Genomic DNA, 26129 nt, shown 5'->3' with positions numbered 1-26129 from the left:
GAGAAATAGACGCCCCACAATTCATTGACGAGCAATACACAAAACGTAAATGATTAAATCCAAAGTAGAAGAAGAAGAGTATGAATATCAAGAAGGAATGCTCCTCATCATGTACGTGACTGTTGCCTTTGAAGCACACAAGGTGTGTAGTTTCACCACGCCAGACGCACGTCAATAACATCAACCGTTGATAATAATGCAGTATAATGTAAGTGGAGTCAGATTCTCTTGGCACCGCTGTCGGGTTTTCCGAAGTCATATGAATCCTCCTTAACATGTTTCTTTGACCTAATGTCATTTTCCATTCAGGTTAAGGAAAAGGTGATAGGACTAACTTTCCAAATTCACCCTGAGTCTTGGTTTAGGACCTTTGCCCGATTTCAGGAAATGGTCAAGAACATTTTGGTCTTATGTTCCCAAACAGCTGATTCAGGTTCTTGTTCACAGTCTTTGACTGCAGTTTCACAGATGTAGGTTTGGAATAGTTGTGGCAAATGAATGACTCCTTGTGACTAGAGAAGTTTTTCTTGGTGCTCCACCACTTCTGGTACCCTTTGGCCTGCAGTTCTCCCCAAACCTGTAGCACCTCTTTCTGTCTAAACCCTCTTTCTAACTGATAGATGTTGTGCTCTGTATAGAGGGGTCCTCACCACTTACCTGTCATTACTTAAGTGGTGATTTAGAAGATTTAGATGCATTTAAAAGCATTGTAAAGTTACTTGGACTTTAAACTAAAATAGTTGTGCACATTTTGTTGGTGCTTTGTCTGCTGTGAACTATTGAATGACAAAAAATGCCGATGGGAAAGCCACACAAAGCGGTTGTGCTAACTGGGGCTCAAGATTGGGTCCTCGCTCACTTTCTGCCAAGCACTCTTCTTCTTGGCTTGGTCACCATACACATAGCAACTGTTGACAAAAAGTTAGGGTGCCCAAACACATCGACAATAGTTTTACCCTCCATTTCTGATGCAACTTCGGGACGTCTGACGACAGTGACTCAACGCTAATTGGCTTTTGTGACAATGCATCATGCGCATATTTAACTCAAGATCAAATATTTCAACTTTAGGAAGTGCGTTTTAGTTTTGACTTTGTATGTAATCTCATTGCATGAAAAATTTGCATTGCATTTGATGTGAACGCACCATAAGAATGAACTTGTACTTGTAGAATGAACTTTAAATAAAACATTTGTCATCATAATAAGAACCTCTTTGATTACATGAAGGATCAAAGCTATAGAGGTTAACAATACTCTAGTTTAACAATACTAACAAGGCAGGTTTTCTGAGCCCATGATGTTCTGTGAAATACATTTATAGCCAGTTGTGGAAGTGAGCATCAGGTTTCTTTAAAATGGTTGAAATTAATGAAATGGAACAATGTGTGAACGCTACGTGCACAAGGTTTAAATCAGAGGTAAAGACGTTTCTCCATTTTATTCTTGTTTTTTTTCTTTTGCCTTTACAGATTTGTAGACAGGCTTTTGATTCATCTGGCAATCCCTGAAAGAGATTGCAGTTCAAATCCGTTATTTCAGCTTCTCTTGTTGACGGTCTTTCGAGCAGATTGAAAGCATCAGAGGATATGAGTTGAACATGAATCACAATATACGCATGCATGTGTGCATGTCATTTCTGGTGGAATAAACTGTTTTCCTCAAGGCACGAGCTCAAAAGGAGCTACAATCGATATGGTGAATTGATCACCCTCTGGCTACTGCCAGGATGTAAACAAATCTCTGAATCTTTGTGTCTGGGGAGACTCCAGCTGGTATGAATAAATTGATATTGAAATCAAGTGAGTTGGTTGCCATGCCGACACTTTGTTTCAGAAAGAGTGAGTGGGGGGTGCTTTAAGAAAATTTTCCAACACCTCAACATTGGTGAGTCTCTCTCAAGGCAGATTTAAACTTGCATGACACTAAATGAAATCACTGTACAATGATGCTGACCTGTTGTCTGTCACTGCAGCATGGTTAATATTTTAATGCTTATGTAATGGGATCCAAACCACGGAGCACATTGTTGTTGCTCTGCTCGTTACCCCCTGTAAGAATCAACAGTAACCATAAGCCTCGACTCGCCATGTGTCCTAAACATGCTATTAAACTCCATTGAATCCCACTTTAATGCCACATTGGAGAACATTGTTATCCTCCCCCTCCACCGCCCCAATCATTTAGCCAGTGGCTCAATGGAGATAAATTATGATCCCGTTGTCGACAAGGTGGCCAAGGTAATGAGATGTGCCGCATGGTGAGGTGCCGGCGCCCTCACCATTTCCCTCCCTGTCACATACAGTATCCTGTCTCATCTTTGCGTCACTCTGCAAAAGGTCCACATGCTGTAATGGCTCCCATGACAGCACATGTTGGGGAGACACAGGATACAGTACATGCCTGCCAGTAAGCACACAACATGGTAACAACCTCATTATTATGGTTGTGGAATACTACAGTGTGTTTTGGATTTGAATTTTGGTTCGGTCACACTGTTAAACAGGAAAATTGAAGCTTGAAAAAAGATGGACCATTACATGCAGTGCTGTTTGGCGAAGAGATGAAAGGGAATAGAATCAAAAAATATTTTCCAACTCTTACTTTTCCAGACGGAGCCGTTCAATAGCTATCACATAATTGAAACAATCAAATGTAACAATATTTGTTCAAACTTTCAGCTTCAAGGTGGCTTCAGTGTGTGTGAGTGCTGCTATTACTGCTATACAATATTATATATGAGCTGTTTTTGCTACAATGACTCATTAGTTACTCAAATACACTTTACATCACTGCTCTTGAAAAATCTCCTTTTAAAAGAGATACGGTTTTGTTTTCTCCCTCTGAGACCTTTTCCTTAACTATTATTAACTCATATAATGTTATTATATTATTTACAATCATTGTCATTTTTACACTGTAAAAGGCAGCTATAAACATAGAATGGTCTGATATCAAAGATACTTAACATTAAAATAAGGCTTCAGTAGTGTGAATTTGTCGAATGAACTACACATCTTCAAAAGTTAGTGTTTTCTTTATACAAATCCCTCCCTTTTTGGTTCCCTGGACAGCCGTGGCAGAGGGATAGTAAAAAGGACTGTACCTCATCATAATGTTCACTGTAACTGTATTATACATTTTCATCTAACCGAAGAAGACTTTTCCCAAAGCAACTTCAGAACTGCATCTTGATATAATATGAATGTCTAAATGTGTGCCGGTTCGTCTAGTTTTAAAAGGTTATGAAATAACAGCTGAGTCGTTGGTGAGCTTGATAAACTGTATGCCTGCTAGAAGTGACATTTTCAATATCAAGACGTGAATGTCTCCATGGTAATAGTGTTTCTCAACAACCTCTGAAGTAAAGACATTAACCTGACACATTATTCCTATGCTGGACTGTGTTCTTGTAGTAAATAAACACCACAGGAGGGTTGTCAGAAGAGCTAGAGGCTCAATTTAAACCGTTAAATAATCACTATAGTTGCACATTATTATTATTCCCTGTTTTTTAATGGTATTCTGACAGTGTATATGTTAATGAATCACCTTTAAGTTTAAACAGGCACCACTTAGTTGTGACCATACATTGTTGTGACATAAGACTCCAAGGGAACCTATAGATTATACACTTTAGTGCTGGAAACTGATTATATGAATAGTATCCCTCTGCATTGTTTTTATGTATTAACCAAGTTTAATCAAGTTCCTTACATCTTAATTTGACACCTCAGAGAAATGACATGGATGACCAAACCATATGACGTAGCAATTTGAAGCCAATGATCCAAAGCTTGAATATAAATGTATATTGTACAAACTACATTTATTTTATGAACACACAAATATTACAGCTGAAGCTGTGAACTTGAGCACATACTGTAATAAGGATGTGTGCACCAAAATGAACGGATGCTGAAAGAATGCAAGAGGATGTTTTTTGAGGATGCATTTTATTTTCCTCCGAAATATATGGGGGGAAAAAACTAAATCGGTCTTGCACTCCACCTGTAAGCCTTGTAAGCCTTAACAGATTGTAAATAAACCAAAATTAAAATAAAGCTTGTATCTGAAATATGCAAAATTTTTACTTCCTCAAGAGTTCAGAGTAAAAATTCAGTAAACGTGGATTAGGTTAGACATTGCACTCTTTAGGATTTGGTAGAGTTCAAAGTTACACAGGTGGTCTCTCCCTCCAACTGTCAAAGGTAATGGATTCATTCTAGAAGACTATTGATATTGTTTTTTTTCCATGCATGTAACATGATTGTCTGACCAATCAGACTTTGGTCCCACATGAGAATGTCTATCAACCAATTGAGCAGTTTAATTGGAGACTACAGCCCTAGAAACCAGACCATCACATTTGAGGGTGCTATCACAGTGGTAGGTCTCATCAGCAGAAATGATGAAACAGCATACAGGGAAGATGTCAACAACATCTAGTTGGCTGATTTATGGATAATAAACTGGTACGTAACTTTGACAAAACTGAGGACATGATGGCTGATTTCAAAAGGGAACAGTTTAGGCACACCCATCAGCATCAGTGGCTCCACCGTGGAGAATGTGGAGAGCAATAAGGTCCTTTGTGTGCAGATCTCAGACGGACTCATTAGCTCCAGCACAACTTTCATAGGAAACTGAAGCAAGCAAACACTCCCCCATAACATTGTCACAACCTTTTTCAGAAGCACAGTTGAGAGTATGTTGGCATATTGCATCACCACAAGGAACTCCAGCTGCAATAACACACTACAACACTGCAGAAGGTAGTCAGGAGAAAATAGTCTCCTTGCCCAGGGTGCGATTTGTGAAATAAAGCAGAAGGGGGATGAGTCGATCATGTGTCACGGGGTGGCTTCGAACCCCCTTGGTGACATAGTGAAAAGCCGCAGTGATCAAGGCCAATGGAACCAGGATCGTTAGGTAAATTAACCGCAATGTGTCCGCAGGACGAGCGCTGACAGTTCTTTTCAGATTTTATTGTTCGATCGCACTATAGACTGTTCACATTACAGCGCTTTACTTAGGTTAAAAATGTCTATTTTAGGTATTCAATATGGTCTGTTGCTGAAGTTTCATTGATTACTTTGAGGACAGGGATAAAAATAATTCTGCAGAGTGGGGATATGAAGACCAGAAGGGGGGCCATCCCATGCTCCCCCCTGGCATATCGCACCATGTCTGTGCCCTTTATTCAGAAAGCTAATGCTTTCACAAGGTACTGAACATTGTCAGGGAACCCTCATACCCACTTCACAAATTTTGACAATCCTCTGTGATCAGGCAACATGGTGGCCATTTTATTGTTTTGCACCTTCGTCACAGAGACATAACTGAATGTTAAAATGACAGTAAAGATTTGAATTGATTTGATATTGTGGGGAGTTTCTCTCCTCTCCTCTCAGAGAGACTATAAAGAAGAGTGTTTGGTTCACCAATGCAAGGTCATCTTATCTTTAGCATGCCAGGACAGCTGATGGTTCGCCGAGGTTACACCTTGGAAGATGCACTGCAGTAAATATAGACTATACCCAGGCAGAGACAGAGTGTCACTATAATGATTGCAATTCTTTTTGTGAGATGACGACATTATTCTGAGAGAGCTAATTACACCCACAGGGACCGGGGTTTGGCAGATTATCTTGGGACCCATTGTACTGACCACTTGTTGATCTGTTTAACGAACCAGAAATATCCTCAATATTGAGCTCCTTGTAATAAATACTTCTGCTTAAGAAATCTCTGTCTTCCTGATTCAACTGCATTCATTTTTCCATCACATCTGATTATGATTCAGATGTTGTTATTCCTGATCATGTTTAACATCCACATTAAACCGACAACAACTGTTCTTCGTGTTGTGTACATATCCAATTGCTCATTGTGAGAATTGGCTTTTAACCTTACACAGGTATTCAGGTTTCCTATTTTCCTTTTTGTTTTAAATCTAAGAGAGGCTGGAAATGTTTTAACATAGCTGATAAAATAGCTGGTCTTATTTTCATGAAGCAAATGGTTCTAATTGTAATTCGGCAGATTAATCGATTGATTGCTTTTCACTAAAATGACAGTCCTGTCTCAGCAGGTCTCCTAGAAGGAAAAAGTACCTTCAACAGACTTTTCTTTTCTTTTAATTAAAAAGCTCATTAGAAGGAGATGAATTGTCTGATAACTTCACTACCTTTTTTCCTGACCTCAATTTGGCTCAGCTCACCTCTGCAAATGAGTCTGGAGAACCTGCCGGGCCTGAAAACTCACTTTGTTATAACCCATCAAATGAATTCATTATATCTGGCTGGAGAGTTTTCTTTTCTTAATGTCGTAGATTGCTCACGGTAGAGCCTGCAGTGAAATGCCAGTGGTCAGTGGCGATAATGGCCATGGACTCTGATGTGGGCTAAAAGTGATGAAAGCACCTCTGAGATTCTCTATGAAATGTTATACTTGTCATGATCCGCCAGGATTATTTTGGTTATGACCTATATTGTTGCTTTGTTTGCTTTTATGATATTATTCAGTAGTCTTTCTCATGTTTCTGCTTTTGTTAGGTCCTGTTAGGTTATCCCTGTGTTTGTGTAAATTCAGTTGTTATTTCCTGTCTTGTTTTTGTAGTCAGATTCCTGTGTCTGCACTTCTTGTCTCCCTGTCTCTTGTCTGTTCACTTTCCCTTTACCTGTGTCTCCTGCCACTGCAATTGTGTCTCACCTGTGTTCACTTTGCCCCGCCCACCTTGTGTGTCTCTGTGCTTCCCTTTGTCAGTTCGTCTGTTGCTTTTCGCCCCAACCTGTGTTGTGGGCTCCCGTTTGTAACCTGTTCTGTGATATCTGTTCTGTTTACTACACGTGTGGACACCCTGAGTTGTATTTAGTTTTTGTTTTCCTTTTGACATCATAAGTTTGTTTTATGAGTATTATTAGACTGCACTCTGCATTTGCTCTGCATATAATGATTAGGGTTAGTGCACGTTGTTTTTGTTTTTTTGTGATTATATGAATTCAAATCATCAAATTCATGACTTCCGAGTTGCACATCAGCAGAAAGGAAATTGTAAGATTTTACTTAAAGAGCTTCTGAACATCCCTCACCACAGGTGAAGTGAAGGTCAGTTGGATGAAGAGAACAAAAAAGAAGTGTAGCCCTATGGGTAGCCACACTAGGGCCATGTGTGTCCATCCATCCATCGTCTACCGCTTTATCCTTTTGGCTAGAGCCAATCCCAGCTAACATTGGCGAGAGGCGGGGTTCACCAGGTCACCAGCCTATCGCAGGCCACAAACAGAAACAAACAACCATTCACTCTCACATTCACACCTACGGTCAATTTAGAGTCTTCAATGAACCTAACCCCATTCTGCATGTGTTTGGACTGTGGGAGGAAGCCAGAGAACCCAGAGAGAACCCACCCATGGAGAATGTGCAAAGCTTTCAACCGGGATTCGAACCCAGAACGTTCTTGCTCTGAGTGCTAACCACTACACCACCGTGCAGCCCCGCGGGGGGGCTGGAGCCAATGCAATCTGACAATGGGCGAGAGCCATGTGTGTGTTGATATTTATTTTGGTATATTGACAAAAGCTTTTTGTACATTGTTCTGGCGTTTACTATGTTTACTAAGCTGGAAGGCAGCATGTTGAAAACTTTCTATTGTATTTCCCCATTTCCTGACATCGTAGCAAAATGAGTGAATTGACCTCAATAAAGGTTTGAATGAAAGTTTCATACTCTCTCTCTCAACAATGGTATACTAAATCTATACTAAACAATCCCATCACTTTGATTGTTTAGTATATAAAAAATGCACAATTTGATTATATACAGTAAAACTGTGTTTGTGTGTGTGTGTGTGTGTGTCAGCTGATCCTCATCTATGCATTCAATTGGCACAGCTCGGGTTGTGCGCTCTATATAAGCTGCTTTAACGTGCCTACTCTTAGCATTACTGCACGCCAATTCGTAACCCGCCTCCACGACAGCTCCTCCTTTCCATACTGTATCTGACTTGATCCATGTCATGTGTTTTCATTGATAGCTGCTCTGTTCTACACTAGGATCTTAAGCTGCTGCTCTCCCTGCCTCACTTTCCATGAAGGCCCATGAAAGAGTAGGGAGGTGTGCTCTCCCTACATTAGGCTTTCCACCTATGCACGTGGAAGGACAGGGAGGTCCCATAACAGAGCCATACAGCCAAATTTAACTTCTTGTTATTATTTAAATGTATTAATTTTGACTAAAGTGGTCCTGACTGATTTGCATTGAATATTGAAATATATTTCATTATATACTTTGTTTGGTAATTTGACATTGTGACAGCTCGCAGAGGGCAGACTAATTTACAGATATTTTCCAGTGACATAGAATGCATTTTAACGAATTCTAATTTTTAGAAGTTTTTATCCCTTATCTCAAGAATCAGAGGTTGGTTTCACTCAGCATCAAAGATTTGCAGTCCAGAGCAGATCCAAGTCTTTTCAGCTCCCTCCCTCCCCAGTATTTTAACTGACCTGTCTTCATGGATTACCACAATTTAATAAATGAGGAATGAATAGGAATTTGCGTGTTGAATACAGAATACATGAACAAGTGTTATAGTCTTTATACATAAACGTATCACTCAGGTAATATAAGTAAGGCCTTACGTTGTGAAGAATATTCTTGATGCAGTAGCCTTTTAACTTGTCCTACTACCAGAGAACCGACCTATGGATTAACTGTGTAACCTAAAATTTGGTTTCCAATCACAAGTGGTGTTGTGGTTTTAGCCACATGCATATTGAGCTGGCTGCACCTGTCTGACTATATCAAGCTCTTCTGTTGACAGAAATAGAGTGCATGCTGTGCCTGAATTCAAAATAATTTTACCGAGCACTTTGGTGGACAGGAACAACATTTACATGATGAATTGGCGGAGTGAAATATTCAAATAAATATCCCAAAGGCAGACGTTGAGAGATAATGTATCACCTAGCCTTGAGTGTGGAGCTGGGACCACTTGACATTTCTGTTGTATAAAAGCAGGGTGGAACGCTGTGCTTCAGCGGTTATTCAGGACACTGAATATTCAGAGAGAGCAGGAGGGAGAGATGTCATTTGGTTGCAATAAAGGATCACAAGGTTTACGAACATTGTAATCTTTGAAAAATGCAAACCTATAGGGATATAAATCAGTACTGTACAGCTGGACGGACAGTAGATTAATTACTCAAGGAAACATAAATTCTTAAATAATATAAATATGTATTAGTATTTGCAATATCTAAAGGATTATATGATGATCTGTCAAATTCGGACAAGTCTGTGGATAGTCAACGCTTTAACATACTGAACCCTCCTTGAGGGGGAAGGCACATAACCTCCCCTACATGCACCAGTACAACAGGCTGATGGACTTTTTGTGTTCCTACATTGTTGATGCTGTTATTGTGCTCTACAGTATTCTCTACAATGTTCCCCATACACTTCCATTGTTGAAACGCAATTAGTTATCGTGAATGAATGCGATCCGACTGCAAACGGCCTCTGGATGTTGCAAAAATCAAGTTAAAAAAATCTCACGACAGGCGTAGGGGTGAATCCCAGTTTCAGCTTCCACATTGGTGAGCATGGTTAGGTGTAGTAAGTTATATGGTAGATATAGGAGTAGTTAAACTCACAAAAGCAAACAAATGAGGACAGAGACAAAAAACATTTGCAATGTAATATGTGTTCAATATTTAGTATGGCCTACAATGGATGTTATGAACATTAAAAAGGCCCTTGATAGGAAAAAGGCTCCCCACTTCTGTTGCAGTGTGAATAAATAAAAGAAAGAAATGGCAAAATCCAAGTCTAGATAACAAGGGCAGAGTCCCAGAGGTGTTCTTCAGCATAATATGGAACACAACTGGGACAGAAGCAGCAGATACAGGAGGCCGGAGGAAGGCATCACATTAGCACTGGAGGCCCTGTACATGGCTGAAGTGCTGCCTGCCGTCTGTGTTTCTGTGTTTTGAAAATATCAAAATAAAACACAATATATTACATTGGTTGTTCATATAAACAGAAAACTATATGACTTAGAACTAGATGAATCACAGTATACAGTACATGCTATCAGATATTGTGGCAGTGTGACTTACATTTCCAGAGGATATCACTGTCCTTGATGTCGATTGCAAATTAAACATTCATAAATCTGCTCAGATATCACAGAATTTCACAGAAAACAAACACTCTTCATAACCTACGGGCTGCTGGAGGGGCGCAGCTGTCTAGTTTTTGTCTGCGGGGGGCCCCACAGTGTCAGGCTATGGACAACTGCATTATTATGAAGCTGAAAATGTTCTTTGGAGAATAGATATTATTTCACAAACTTTACAGCTCTGGTCAGAAGACTGAACACTGATTGGCTGGCTTGGTGAAGCCACAGGCAATGGTGAAATGCATGCTGTCAGATGCTCAACCCTCCACCAATGGAGCCACCTCACGCTGAAAGACCCAGATATGACTTGGTCTGAAGCTCACAGCCCGTGGATTGACTTCATGGCCTGACTAACAATCCGTCAGTCTTTTAGAGCTCTTCCATCTTTTGCAAGTCTGCAGCTCATTGCCTGCTTTGTTGTAATATTGACTGTTACATAGACTTCATCAGGGATGGTCCTACATTTTAAAATGCTGAGTGAAAACAAATGTACAGATTTCCCGCAAAAAAGGGATGAAGGATGGGATATGGGCCAGATCCAGGATGTTTTTTCAATTTCCCAAGGAATAATTCATGGACGTGAAAAAACTAAACACAACAAAAAACAAACAAATCAGGCACATTTAGGGGACTGATATCCATTAGTATGTCCCATTTGGTGAATATCCAAACAAAAATCCTATCTAAAGGATTTAAATGTGGTTGTGAGGTCTCGACCTCACTTTGTAAAGTGCTTTGAGACGATGGATGTTGTGATTTGGCGCTATACAAATAAAATTAAATGAAATTAAATCACAAGGGGACTGTTGGGCCTTGGCAGAGGTATGCACTCTACTGAGTGCCATTGTAGTTGCCTCTGAATTTGGCGGTTTGCTGACAATAACACAGCTAGCTGGCATTAGTTCACAACCAAATCCCATGAAAAGTTCCATTGTTGTTGTATCAACATGTATTTGACAGTGCAGAGTCGTTTGAAAGATGGGCTCCTGACTTTGACTCATATTGTGTGATTCTTTACTAACAATGAAAATTCATGAACTCAATGATTCATTTTTGATTGAGAGTCGTAAATTCACATATATTCAGCTCATTCCCTCATCATCGTCATCATCAAGCGCTCAGTTAATACTGTAACCAGTGTGGAAAGCAGCTGTCATTCGCCTCCTGTATGACAGAAAACAGCAACAATAATTATTTTTAGATAGTACATGTTCAGCACTTTGTCAAGTGTAAGCTGCCTCAATAGCAAAGCCAGCTAAGGATAAGGTTAGGGTTATTCTTTGGGTGAAATCAGGAACAAAGTGTACAGGTGGAACATAAATGTGTTAGAAGAATTAGAATATGGTTTGGTATGAAATATTAAGTGGTGGATCACTGGGTCAATTAAAGAGAAGAAATTAACTTACCACGGAATATGTTCAATGCATGTATTCAGAGAAATTGAGAAAAAATGCTCACATTACTGAAAAAAAACCCATTAATTTGGGGACCTTGTATTTTTTCTCATGCTGCTTAAATTGCCAAGAAAGAGGTGCAGGTCTTTTGTGAACACTAGTGAACTCAACTCAATTTCTGCTGCTACTTCACTCACCTCACGCTCGGCCTCTTCTCATCTCACCCACCGTGCACTGAGCACGCTTGGTTTCTTTTCACTGAAGTTAACGGACACAGAAACTCAACCTTGAACACTGTAGGGATGAGGGACAGTTGATACTGATCCATCTCAGTATCAACATAAAATCTCCTGACACAATCAGTGTTTACATCACACCGACTCAATTTATGAAAGAACCACCTTCTTAAAACATTTGATTGCTTATTATCAGTTGTGATCGTGACATAATATAGAAACATAGACGCTTTCTCCAAACATTGTTAGTATGGTAATATAGAGAAAGTTTCCCTTACAACAGTTTATTCCTAATTCTTCTGCCTCCTAAAAAAAGAACAGCTTAAAATGTTAAATATTGACATGAGATTTATGCAGGAAGTTCAAAACATGGTAGAACCAGATATGGAGGTCTATACTCTTACCAGAGTACATACCACTGAACAAGTGGACTTTGTTACAGCTAAACATCCCTAAAATAACCTCCCTGGGTTTATAGCTAATTCATGTGGTGTTGGAATGATCAGAAGAGTTAGTTTCAAACTGGGGAATTCTAGGGAGCACCCTGTAAATTTGGGACAACAAAAAACTTGTTCTGGTGCATGATTTGCCAAGTTGTTGACATGAAAGTAAATGTTTGGCTGATGGTAAGAAACTTCTGTCTAATTGGTCAAATAATGAATATAAATCTTTTGCTTACATTGAATTTGTATTATAGTATTTGCCTGTAAATGTTAGTAGCTAAAGCAATTTTGGGATAGTTTTGTGAAATATACTGGTGCAGCAACAACAAGCACAAAATCACATCTTTGTTACATCCAAGTTGTTTCTACATTCTGACTCAAAACCAAATGAACTTCCCAGCTCTGCAACATTAAACAATTGAAAGGTTGATCTGCCAAACTGTCATAAAGTAGCATGAGGTCAGCAGTCAGATGGCTACACAGTGACTTATCAAAACTGGTATTATTGACAGAATTGGCTTTGGTTGTAAGGATAAAAAAAAGAATCTTCTTTTAAATTCATTTGAAAAATCCCAGGAATCCCTGGGAAAAAAAGTCGGATACATTCAAACAGTGACAAATCCACGAGGATCCGCAGTATATCCTGATTTTCCTTATTCTGTTGCAGACATGCCAGCAGACCTGCTTCTGATTGAAAAGCAATTAAAGGGCTCAAACCCTAGAAAGAGAGCTGATTTTCCAATGTCACAGTGCGATAAACACCAGCTGCCACTACATGTCTCTGGTGTCCACCAATCAGTCGTCATTGTGTGTGGCTTGACAGAGTCACAGAGTGAAGTAACGCAAAAGCGATTTCTGATTTACGTTCATTCTGTTTAAAAGGTTGTTTCATTGCTATGGTAAATGGACAGAATTTACATAGTATATTACTCACATTCACCCAATAACTTCTATTCATGGGACTTGTCTCACGCACTGATGGTTGATCTTATCTTAAGGACACTTGAGGACTGGAGGAGCTGGGGATCGAACCACCGACCCTCAGATTAGTGGACCACCTGAGGCTCTACCTCCTGAATTAATCGATCTGCCAATTTATACACTGACTGACAAAATGTTTGACTGTCGAGATACTGTACTGCAAGGAGGAGGGGGATGAGGATGAATACAAAGATAGCTTTATTACTCAGTAGGCTTTGCTACCTATGGCCCATTTTGCATTTCTGCAGCTGAGCATCTTGTAAACCAGCACCTGGCACAATGCTACAGATTGCACCAGAAGTAGTCCGAAATAGCATGTGAACTTCAGATTGTTGAAAGATGTGGAGCAAATGCTTTGGCTTTGTTGACATCATAGCGGGAGACATACTAGCACTGTTGTCATTGTACGTCTGTTGGATTTATAGAGGAGCTTTGTAATCAAGGAACCATTTGGCAGTCACACACAGAAAGACTCATGCAGGAGTCGAACAAAATCTCTCTCTCTCACACACACACACTTTATCCTGACGCACCTTTGGCTTCAAAGGCAAGGGAACGTCAAAAATAATCCTGTGTTCCTTGTGAAAATATGATGTGGAATTTGAGGAAAGCCCTTAAATGAAATGTATAGTCTGGATAGCCTGCTAGATGTCATGGAAACAGCTAATCCAGTTTCTGAATATGTTGAAGAAATGAATAAATGAATTATGTGTCCTTGTTGTGTTAGAGTTTGTTTATATCCTAGTGGCCACTGCAGAAGTCTTTCTGAGGACGGAAAATAATGTGTGAGGGATGTATATATCATTTGCTCATTTTTTGAAAAAGTTCAATGAGATGATGAGCTGAATAAGGACAAGTAAATGATCTAAATACATTTTTGACATTTTGTGGTTTTTTGACCACAAACCACAAAGGATTGTAATGGTTTTCGGGGGGTGTGTGGATTGATTTTTTTGAATTTCTTGTATCTCCTGCATCTGGCTGGTCACAAACTGAATTGAATCAAAGTCAAAATGGACTCATCCTGGATTCTGAATTGGGTTTTTTGTTGGAAGATAGTCAGATAGTTGATAGCAGCTCCTCTGCATTTTAGAGAAATATAATCCATGAAGTTAAGAGCAATTTGGATGATTTTTTAAATTTATACACAGCAGTTTAGATAATTTATTATCACAGCAGGGGATGACAAGACTCCTTGGGAGGAGCGAAATCGCAAACACTCACTGTCACTTATGGAGTCCCCCAGGGGTCCATTCTGGGCCCCACGCTGTTCACCCTCTACACTCTTCCCCTTGGCCGCATCATCAGCCAGCATAGAATATCATTCCATTGCTACGCTGATGACACACAGCTGTACATAAAAAAAACGTCCCTATCTCATCTGCACCCTCACTGTCATGGTCATCATCATCAATGAGCTCCTGCCTTGAGGAGATAGAGGAGTGGATCATAGAAAACTTCCTACAGCTTAATAGTTCCAAAACAGAAACTATTTTAGTTGGTCCAGTCATCCCCCCATAACCCAAATCACTTCCTCTGGTCAAAATATACCCCTGTCATCAACAGTCATCAACCTGGGTGTAAGATTTGACCCCTCATCTTACATTTGACGCCCACATTAAACATCTGTGCAAGACCTCCTCCTATCACCTCAGGAACATTGCCAAACTCTGTCCCACACTCTGTCTGTCAGATGCCGAAAACCTTGTCCACGCCTTTGTCTCCTCAAGGCTGGACTACTGCAACGCTCTCCTCATCGGGACTCCTGGTAAGAGCATTCAAAAGCTTCAACACGTCCAAACAGCGCCGCTAGGATCCTGATGAGGATACGAAAATATGATCACATCACACCCGTCCTTCACTCACTCCACTGGCATCCTATCCCTTTCAGGATTGATTACAAAATCTCCCTACTCACCTATCAGTGCATCCATGGCAATGCCCCTCCCTACCTGAAAGATCTGCTCTCATCACAAACCTCCTAACCCAACCTCCACTTCGGAAACAAAACCTTCACCCCTCCAGGACCAGGCTGCGCACCATGGGCGATCGAGCCTGTGGAATTCCCTCCCCGACCACCTGAGGGCTTCACAAAGCACTCTCTCTTTTAAGAAGGGCCTGAAAACCTTTCTTTTCAAACAAGCATTCCCCTAAATTTTTGTACTTTTTCTTCCATCGATGTTTTTTCTTTTTAACCTTCTTTTATCTTGTTTCTACTCTGTAGCAATTTGAGATTGCTTTTAGCAATGAAAAGTGCTCTATAAATGCAATTTATTATTATTATTATTATTATTATTATTATTATTATTATTATTATTATTATCAACATATTCCCAACATATGTGCAGTAAATTCACACCACCAGGAACATGATGGCCTGACATCTCAGTGTATCATTGAAAGTCTGGATAATGATCTAATGGAGAAGCCACAATGGCAAATAATATCCCCCCATGTTTAATGACTTGCCCAAGTTAATGAAGCTAAACAAAACAGACATTAACAAAAAAAAAAGATGTTGAATCTGGATTGAAGGAGAAGTCTTCACAGTGGAAAATTACTTTTCAGTTACTGCTCCAGAATTTAAATAACAAAATGCTACAGGGACAAGGTGCAGGGCTAAAAGTTGCAGAGTTGATCCTGGGGGGTGTAGAGCTGGCAAGGATATTCATCTTTGAATCATACTCCCAATTAAGAAACTTGGAGAGCGAAGAGATCCATAAATACACGCGGGTTTTCAGTAGCCTGGGGCTCTGTAAGCGAGATAGATTTATTTATAAAACTGCTCTGTCACTGCAAATGAAATAAGGATGCATAATTGATGTCAGGAAGATAAAGACTTTGAGACAGGTCCAAAAATGGGCCTGCTCTCTAGAGAATCCCTCTGTCTCGTTTACATGTCTCTGTGCTGTACATCTACAGCACAGAGAGAAAAGCCACAACTTGTTAATCCTGTGGGCGTTTTTTTTTAAAATCACTGGAAAAACAATAAAATACACGCACCTAACCACCAACCCAATGCAACAAGAATGATTACTCCTCGATTTTTTAAATTAAAGCCAATTGCAGGAATAAGCTTATAAAATAACCTGTGAGCACCACAGCTTCTTCAGTCTTATCTGCGATAAGGACCATCTGTGGGGATTTGCCTTACTGAACAGTTCAAGTCAACCTCCACAGACATAAAACTTTATTCTTCAAAGAACACGAAAAGAGACCTGAAGAATATTGGCGGCACATTTTTTTGTTTAATTTCTTGTTCTGATGTTCAGGACCGCTTGTGAACATTTTGAGACTCTTTGAGTGAATTGTTTTGTGTCCTAGTGGACTTTATTGTTCGTGATTTATTTGATTACCCTTCTGTTACTGTTAATGTAAAGTTACTTTCTTGTGATCCTTTGTGTGTGTTCATCTTGAGTTTGGTATATCCTGTTTTATTTTGCATTCACTTCCTGTTGTCTTGTGTCTTATTTGGTCACTTAACTTCCGCTTTGATTGTCTCCAGCTGTTCCTAATGTGTCCCACCTATGTCTCATTATCTCTACCCTCCTGTCTATAAAGTCTTTGTGCTTCCCTTTGGTTCATCCTGTTTAGTCATGTTGCTGCTCACCACTGTTCCCTACTGTTTTGTGTCCACCTTCTTGAGTTTAAGTTAAGGATTATCTAAGTTTGGATTTTGTTTACTCTCTGCTTTAAAGACTGGAAGTCTATGTTTTCATACTTTTTATAAGATGTTCTTTTTTCCCTAAACCTGCATTTGGGTCCTGCTTCAACGAAACGTAATAGTTCAGTTGATACTAATATGAAGATTTTTGGGGATCAGATGTGTTTCGGCATGTTTGTCCTGGCCTGGACCACCAAAGTGACTGCCTAATGCAGACTGTTGGACATGGAGATAAGAGTGTGGGGATCTTGAGCTGCATTAGTGCAAGGGAGACAACATTTGTAGATGGATAACCATGTCCAAGCCTGTACCCAAATATGTCATGCAAGGACAATACTACCCTGGATAAGTCTGTCCCCTGGACTGAATCAAATAGCACTCATGTCCTTTGAATTATTTCAGGAAGTGAAAAGTCAAGGAGGAAGTAAGGTGACGTAGGATATAGAGCAACAAAGTCCGTCTTTGCAATGGCAACAAAAGTAGTTTGGTGAAGGCTAGAGAAAGATGGTGGTTTTGGTTTAATTTAAGTAGGTTGTCTGAAGTGACTGAGGGTCTTAACAAAGAGCCAAACCCAAGAGTGTTAACTTCATCCAAGAGTATTTGTCCTTGCAACTCATCCAGTTTAGTATGTTTTTCATCAGTGCAAGCATGTCCTCTGTGTATTTTACTGCAACAGAAAAGTAAATTCTTCCTCCATTTCTCTTGTAAAGACTGGCATTCTGCTTCTGTTTCTTTTGTTGAAGTCACCGTGATACTTGTCAGCTATGACACATATCCCCTATTTGTGTTTTGCTTTCATATCAACTGTGACCCAGGCAAACATAAAGCCAAGAAAAAAAAACTATCATGACATTTTCTTTTAACATCTAACTGTCTTGAGGGCAATATATGGCCAAGAGGCTATAGCTCCCTACTCCTGTTCTTAAGTTCTCCTGTACATCACTGCAGCAAGTTGACAAGATAAATGAGCACAAGCAAGGCTTCAGTTGCTATTAAGTTGTCGGCATTTAAAAATGGATGAACTTTGATAGCATATGATAATCACTTGCAGTCATTTGCTGTCAATTCCTCCTTGGTTTGTGGCATTATCATTCATACAGTGTGTCAGTAGTGTGCATACTGTTGTGGCACGCAGCATGATCAGCTTGAAGCTGGTCAGTGAACCAGTCCCAGACTATTTCTCGCATTCAAACATAAACAGACTTAGTATTATTAATGGGCCGGAGTTTGTATGCATATATGTCCTGCAGTCAACAGCTGGTAGGACATGGATTTGGCACTGATCAGTTCCTGAGCAATGTAACATCACTGAAACAGTTAACTGGTGTATTGACATGACAAGATTATCATGATTATGTAAATGTCCCTTTGTTGTGATAATCTGAGAGGATAAATTCTAAGATTGGTCATTATGGTTTGGATTTATTGACTCAGAACCATGGTTCAACTCACGGAGAACAAATGTGCTTTTATTAAAGCATTTTTTTGGTTTCTGTGTTTTGCTATGTTTGGTTATTTACTACACAATCTGTGATTATTTATTGAATTTGCTTTGCTTGTTTTGTAGGACTTGGGACCCATTGGACCAGACAGGAACTGGAAGGGCATTGGAATCTCTCTTCTGGTTATTTTGGTGGTTCTCTCTCTCATTGGACTGGCCATTGTTCTTCTGTCAAAAGGTAAAGTGCCCTGGATATCTGCTCCTGAAATGTCATTGTATATGTAATTTAAAGTAATTTTAAGGGTCAGCTCTCTTTAAAGGGATTATAGTAAAACATTTTTTTTTTAAAAAGTGGAGAGGGGACAATATGACAATATCTGGGAGTAATGTACTGCCTGATTTGGTTTACAATTGTTGGTATTGATTTACCTTGTGACTATTTTTGAAATTAAGCAATTTGTAGCCAAATTTCAAGATGTGACTTTTTTTTCTCTTTGACAGGTTGTTACAGTATTAATGTATCTCGTTCTTCCTGTAGATGATGCTGGTAAATCCTTTGGGTCACCGTTGACACTGGATGACCTCTTCCAAAAAAACTTCCAAATACATGATCCTGACGCAAAGTGGATTAGTGGTAAGTATGTCAGAAACCTAAATTCAAATAGCCTCAAATGCTGAAAATATATCTATTTGTATGTGGTTTATTCCTTGACGATTATGCCAAACCCCAAATTAAATTATATCATTTTTTATCAAATATCTGCAGACATATCTGGTAAAGTTAAGTTCTGCGAATTCTGTCAACATGGCAATTGAAAATGGTAAAGTGTAGGCAAATGAAAAACTTTGGGACCAGCCTGTCTTCACGACAAAAAAGTATTGTTGAACAGTGTTTTGGATGATGACTTCAATTTCTATACAACTGCACAATTCAACATTTTTAGAATGTGGACTCTTTCAGCAAGACAGTAGGATAGTAACAGAACCATCCGGTGTTTAAATGTGTTTTAATATTATTTATTTTAATCTTTATTTAATCAGGCAAACTCTTTGAGATTAAACATTATTTTTCAGGAGAGGCCTGAGAACAATTGACATTTACAGCAACAAAAAACACCGAAATTACAAACAAGAGAAAATAACAGACAATCAACACAAGAATGGAAAACTAAAACCAGTTGCAAGATTGATAATAATAACTGTTTGAATTCTCCAAGTGAAATATGACTGTTCAGTTTAAATTCGGTTTGTAATTCATTCAATTTAAAAGCTGCATGATAGTTTAAACCAGATTTTCCAAGATTAGTGTGAATGCGGGAAATGTCCAAAGTGAAATAGTTGTTCTATAATTACTGGATTGAATAGAAATGAGTTTTGTAAAATAATCTGGTAATTTAGCTTTATATATAAATTACATGATGTGAATATTTCTTCTTGATTCTAGTGAAGTCCAACCAACACTGTGTTAAAGAGAACAATGGTGGGTGCGGAATTGTCATTAGTTATGTACCTAAGGGCGTCGTGGTAAACAGGATTTAACTGATTCAGAGTAGTTTCTGAAGTGTGACAGTAAAGAATATCTCCATAATCCAGAACAGACATGAGTTTTGGTTGTACAATTGTTTTGCAATTTGATGTGGAGAGACAGATTATATATTCTGAGCCAGATTATGAATGTGGGTTTTGAATAAAAGTATTTGTAATACTAAAACGAAATATTTGTGCCATATAATACTTATATGCTGGAAACCTGCTACTGCCCTTAAGTAAGAGGCTCAGAGCCCCTTGTAGTGAATTCAATATTTAAAATATTGTTGATTTGAGGCAAAAACATTTGATGTATAATTTCAATGCTGAAAAATTCAGTAGCAGAAATGTAATGCCTTTTAAATTTCAAAGTCTGGTGAGACAGAATCGGTCCCATACAGGATAGGCATTGGATGTACAGTAAATATATGTGTGTATATGTGTATATATATATATATATTTTTTTTTATAATACTGTAACACATGTAACTAGGTGAGTTACCTCGGCAAAAAGCACACGCACAGTCTGGAATTTATTATTTGACACACACTTAACTCAAAATAGTGTCCTTCAATTCCATGGCCCTGCGATGCCGTGCTCCGGTCCTTCATAACCAAAGTCAAACTCAAAATGTCTCTGCTCCTGTGTGCCACAGTGGATTTATTTTTTTACCCTGGCAAACGAGGCGGCCATTTCTCATCACTTTTCTAATGCTGGCCGGTTTCACCAACTAGTCTTAAGAATTCTCATAACAATACACTTGTCAGGAGTGGATGTAAAGTCAAATTCTAAGCCAGTTAAAGTAGCCTTATGTTGGCTTCATGCGAGAGATGGCATATGTGGCGGGGCAAATTCACAATGAAAACAAAGAGGACAAACAAGCTTTCTCCAGAATCACTTACTGCCCCTTTAAGTGATATTTGACAATGACCGTCATCAGTCAAAAAACAGCCCTGGACCCCCCCCCCCCCCCCTAACAGGCCCCACCACCACTAATTGTGCAGATAAACACGTAGCACCATAAGAATGTTTGTTTTGATATGCAGTATGACTTCGTGACCGGTTCATGAGCAATTTAAACAGGGATGACTGGGTGTGAATTTGGACGTTGGCTGGGTTAAATGACACGATCAAAATAATTGCAATAATTAATTTGTCTTCATTCTTTTTACTTAAGTTCTGTTCAATGTGTGAAAAACAGGAGGATGATTCAATCATGTGTCACGGGGTGGCCTCAAACTCACGAGATTTCAGTATGTGAGATAGAGACGCTAGCAAAGATGCTAAAGCCATGAGCTCTAGTAACTGTCACTATTACATAATTTATTGTCTCGGTGAGTGAGGTTAACACTGCACAGTACAGCACTCGGCTGGCAGACCACCAATACACGTGCACAACAAAACAAAGCATTGCAAGAATTAAAATCCCCCTTCCAAATACCAGCCGTTCTGAACTTCTCCAGATGGCCTGTCCGCCCTTGGGCGTAGCTAAAACAAGTCGTAAGTTCAGTTGGTGCAACCGATGTTAAATCTCTCAGGTTTTAAAGACGTCTTAGCAGTTAACAGCCCCTGTAGCCCGGATCCCCTGAATTCCTCTGTAACCTTTCTCTTACACTTTGGCGCACTGCCTTTCCCCTGTTTTTTTTGTTTACAAAAAAACACATTACAAAAGTGATGAGAAATGGCCGCCCCGCTTGCCATACCTCAGCTCAGGGTAAAAAAACCCACAATGCTGTGGACACAGACAAATCATCACACGCATTTGCAGATCTGTCACTGCAGAAGTGTAAAAAAAAAATCATGTGTAAAAATTGTGAGGCCCGCTTTAGTTGTAGACTTTTCTGTATTTCCAGCTCTTTGATTAAAAAACACTTTCAGCCACTGATATCTATATACACATTTATCTATGCTTTCACAGATCTATACACAAATATGCAGATTAGTTTACAGACACACAAATCTGATTACGCACACAGATTGAGATAGTTACACAAACTCAACACACATACACACAAATATTGCTACAACATTAGCCCCATACTTTTCCATTATTTCCAAACATATTTGTATATTTCTGTATTGAAATGTTGACTTTTAATGGCTGAAGCATGAGTGAAGAGTCCAAAAAAATGTTTCCTCTCTGAGATAATACTGGATGAATAAAATAGGATGGATCAAAACCCTCATAAGTTTTGTCAGCTCACTGATCCTCAGGTCCTTGAGAACAAGGCCCCAGAATCTGTCAGTTCTGAGTTGGCCACTATCTTTCACCTGGTAGTCCGTGAGTTCCTCTCTTTCCTCGTTCAGTCTTGCCTGAGGGAACAGGGCCCCTAACCTCACCACTCAAAATTCAAATCAACAGTGTGACTTACTGAACATTGTTCATTTATCTAAACCATGCAGGGTCCAGCCCTGTCAGGACCTTCAGGAGTCAAGAAGAAAGGATGTTAAAATTGTTCGCTTACCTGCTTCATAGAAGGTTCTGACAGTGATATTAAAAAACAATAATTTGCATGAGATAGTGGCGAACATGTCATGCACACTGTAGACCTGAGGTCATAATCATGTGAAACAACAGAGTGATATATTCGCCCAAAGGTATGATTCTTGCTCTGCATTCCCGAAGAATGCTTTGTCTCTACTTCAGTGAAGAGGTCTTTATCTGGCAACTGATGTCCCTCTCCACAGTCCACCTCCCTGACAGGTGCATGGATGAGGGCCCTGGCTGGCATGAGGTAGCCCAAGAATTGCCTGAGCTACCTGAACATCTCTGTGAATCTGTCCTCCCTCTGACTGCAGACATTAGTCACAGTATTGATCTTGATCATCAGCCCCAAGAAGTCATGACCCCCAACTGAAAGGCAAAATTAAATTCCGCTGAAGGCTCAAGGCCAACAATCAGGAACATAAAGCATTTAACGTTTACTTTGCTGGGTCACATGTCAGATCAGTCTTTGGCATTCCTGTCAAATCTTTCTTCATTGGACATTCTGTTTTATTTAGATATTTCTCTGCCCATTTGTCATTAATTAATCACGCACGCGTGCGTGCGATTAACGACTAATAAAGATTAAACTTTAGAGCAGATCAGTAAAAGGTCAAAGGACAAGGTCCTTTTATAAGGTCACCATCTCCAATAATAGAGAGAATGCAAAGCTTACATTTATCGGAAAATCAATTGACACACACTCAATTTACATATATATATTTATATTATGAAATGATATGGGTTAGTTAGGTTACACAGGGTTTAATTTATTTAATTTATTTGATTTTCATTAACAAAAGCGTACTGCCAACTGAAGTAGTTTCTAATACGTCAATTACGTGATGAAATGAAATGAAATTTTACATGTTTCAATCAATATTTAAATAAACATCAATGGTAACTGTTCACCCCCTTCAAGCATCAGCTTGCTTCAGGACAAGAGTCAAAGTTTTCTCTTCAAGATTCCACAGTTCAGTATACACATGGACCCGTAGTGTGCTCAGTGTCCCCTCAGTATCCTGTTCCCTTTATCTCTGACACCCCAGCAACAGCACTCTTCATTACAGAGAAGGGAAACCAACCTCATTAAACCATCAGTCAACATGGAAAAAAAGGATTCCACATTGAACTTCCTGCAGCTTTGGTTTGGCCTCATTAAATATCTTACTGTTAATGAAGCTCTGCGGATATGATGATTGCTGATTAACAAATAGGACCTTTCCTTGTACACTTGCAGCATTCTGGATAAAAACTTTACAGTGTAAAATCTTCTCGAGAGCTCTGATAGCCCATCCAGTTTGGATATATTATAGTATTATAGTATTATACTGTTTGCTGTTTTTGCTGAAAGGGATAACAATAATGCTGTCTTTATTAGTTAGGATGTTTTGCTTTGCAGCATGATGTTGCCATGTGATCCATCCTATTTGGAGTTTTCTGCATTTTTTCTACGGTGACTTTTTACACTTTCGGTTGGAATTAGATATCCTGATATTCTGTTGTCCTTTTTAATTGATGTGAGTGAACGGTCGGCAATTTTCTTTAGAAACTGTGCAAATCTGCGACGCATATTCACTAAATTTGCATCTGGTAGATTCATTATCATTTGATAAGATGGTAGATAATTACCCAATCAACGATCACAGCTGCGTTCTAGGTATATTTTGCATGCAGGTTGAGTAATTCTGCTGTATTTGTTTGAAACAATGTTAATTGATTTTTGTTCCCCTCGAGGGAGCGGAGCGAGCTGAAAAACACAACACGCCCGATATTATCACCCTATGAAGTTGTATAGAATATTTAACACCTATGTCAAATTCTGATTTTTATTTCAGCTCAGGATTTGATAGTCTGCCACTTATAATAGAGAGTAAACTTTGCACTGTTGTGTTGTCAGCCCCTTCCAATTCATACTGCACACCAATGACTGCACGCACACACATGAAAAGAACTTATTTGTTAATTGGTGCACAGAGAAAAACCCTCACCTAATTGTTTGTTTTAGAAACCAATATGAAAAGACACACACACACCTGTTTAAAGTCGAAAAAAAAATATCCCGCTGTATCGCTCCAGGCATTGTTTTACATTTAGTGTTAGAAAGAGACTTATTTCACCACATATACTGCTGATAATGGACTTTGCTGACATTGTTCACCACTATACATTGCAAACTGATCTCTATACCCTCAATGTTATATATATCCGACTCTTTTTTGACACACCATTGCACAATGGTGGTGACAATCAGGTGTCCAACTTTAGATATATGACATACATTTCTTTATCAAGTTATTTTCAAATTATTAAGTTTAACTTTCCTCAGTCTTTTTTTTGTTCTGTATTCTCCAAATGATTCCCTTGCAGCTCTGATCAGACCTTTTAATGGTCCCCTTTGTTGGCCAATGTTGGCCAAGCTCTGAATACACTTACCATTCACCTTCCTGTCCCATCCCATGTCCTTCAAACACCATGAAGATTTGCTCTCACCAAACTCAAACTGAGATAAAAAACCTAATGATAGAGCAACAGAAGTCCCTATGTAAAATCCTCATGCAAAATGTTGTGGTGCATTAGGGTAAAATGTTACTTATTCACTGCCTTATTCTCAGAATTGCAACCTGAATCACAATGACACACATCCAGTGCTTCTACGGATGTTACATTGTATTGTAATATAACTCTCTAGAGTGCCAGGGATGCATAATCAGTAGGCTAACGATGTCCACAGTGGGGTGGCATATACACAAACCAGTGGCAAATCATTGAATAGCTCAGACAGTTCTAATCACAGCTGCGATTACATGTCACCTATATCATTTTTATGATGGAACTGATGTCAACTTCCAAAGACTGTGCCTAATTTTTTCAATTAGATTCACTGTAAATTGTAACCATGTGAAAAATGTAACCATTTATTTGATACATGCACAGCATTTAAATGTGCACACGAAAAAGGACTGGCTTGTTTTACCGTGGGTGACGGTTTCTCAATGACAAAATCCCTTTTGAATACAAGCAATTCATCAGTCTTTCATATTTATTTTCCTGTCATTATAATTAAATGTTTTGAGTGTCTGCTAGCCCATAGCCCCATTGCCTGAGATTTATGCATCTGAGCTTATTTTTTGACAATTACATGAGATGGGGACCTGAAAATGATTTAGACCTGTCAAACGTTAATGGAATTCAGTCCTCCCTGGACTGTACAGGGTTGGTTTGAAATGAGACTAGAGTTATTGTAGGCACTCATGTCATTGATTTTACTGTTAAAAATGTGGCGCTTAATCTCACTGCTGAATTGTCTTTCACAGATGTTCCTAAATTAGTCTCTGTTGCTACAGTTGTTTTCCTCTTTCTCGTCAAATTTTTTTCTCCACTGTGTACAGTAAGCTTAAAGTTGGACTTATTTAACCCCTCCCATGATTCTTACATAACAGCAGGATAATCACCGGAGCATTCGGTGCTGTCTGGGTAGAGCGGCAGGAGGCTCCCATAACAGAAAACAGAGTATATGTTTATAATCATCAAAACGCCCACTCGCTCACTGTGAATTCTCAGGCTTACCCGCTGCAGACATTGGGTTCTCCCATTCAGCCCCTTAGTAGAAGTTCAGCACAATGTCTGGAGTTCAGTGCATATCTGAAAGCAGCTTTAGACTTTTGTTAGTTTGTTTATGTTGTCAGGCATAAAAAAAATCTGTGATTTGTTGTACAAAATGATACAATAAGACAACACAAACTTAAGCAAATAAGTTTATTTCAACAT

General features: G+C 39.2%; 1 protein-coding gene across 1 annotated transcript in view; it reads left to right on the top strand.

Moving 5' to 3' along the window:
* The window catches only part of LOC118283156 (inactive dipeptidyl peptidase 10-like), a 99435-nt gene that overhangs the window by 41598 nt on the left and 31708 nt on the right, over positions 1-26129 (top strand). The window contains exons 2-3 of the mRNA XM_035604878.2: positions 18472-18583; positions 18884-18979. Of these exons, the coding sequence (XP_035460771.2) occupies positions 18472-18583; positions 18884-18979 (208 nt within the window). The remainder of the gene's footprint in view (positions 1-18471; positions 18584-18883; positions 18980-26129) is intronic.

Source organism: Scophthalmus maximus, chromosome 14 (genome assembly GCF_022379125.1).
Source record: "Scophthalmus maximus strain ysfricsl-2021 chromosome 14, ASM2237912v1, whole genome shotgun sequence".
NCBI lineage: Eukaryota > Metazoa > Chordata > Actinopteri > Pleuronectiformes > Scophthalmidae > Scophthalmus > Scophthalmus maximus.
Note: the sequence above shows the minus strand (reverse complement) of the source record. Positions and strands in the feature narration are given on the sequence as shown.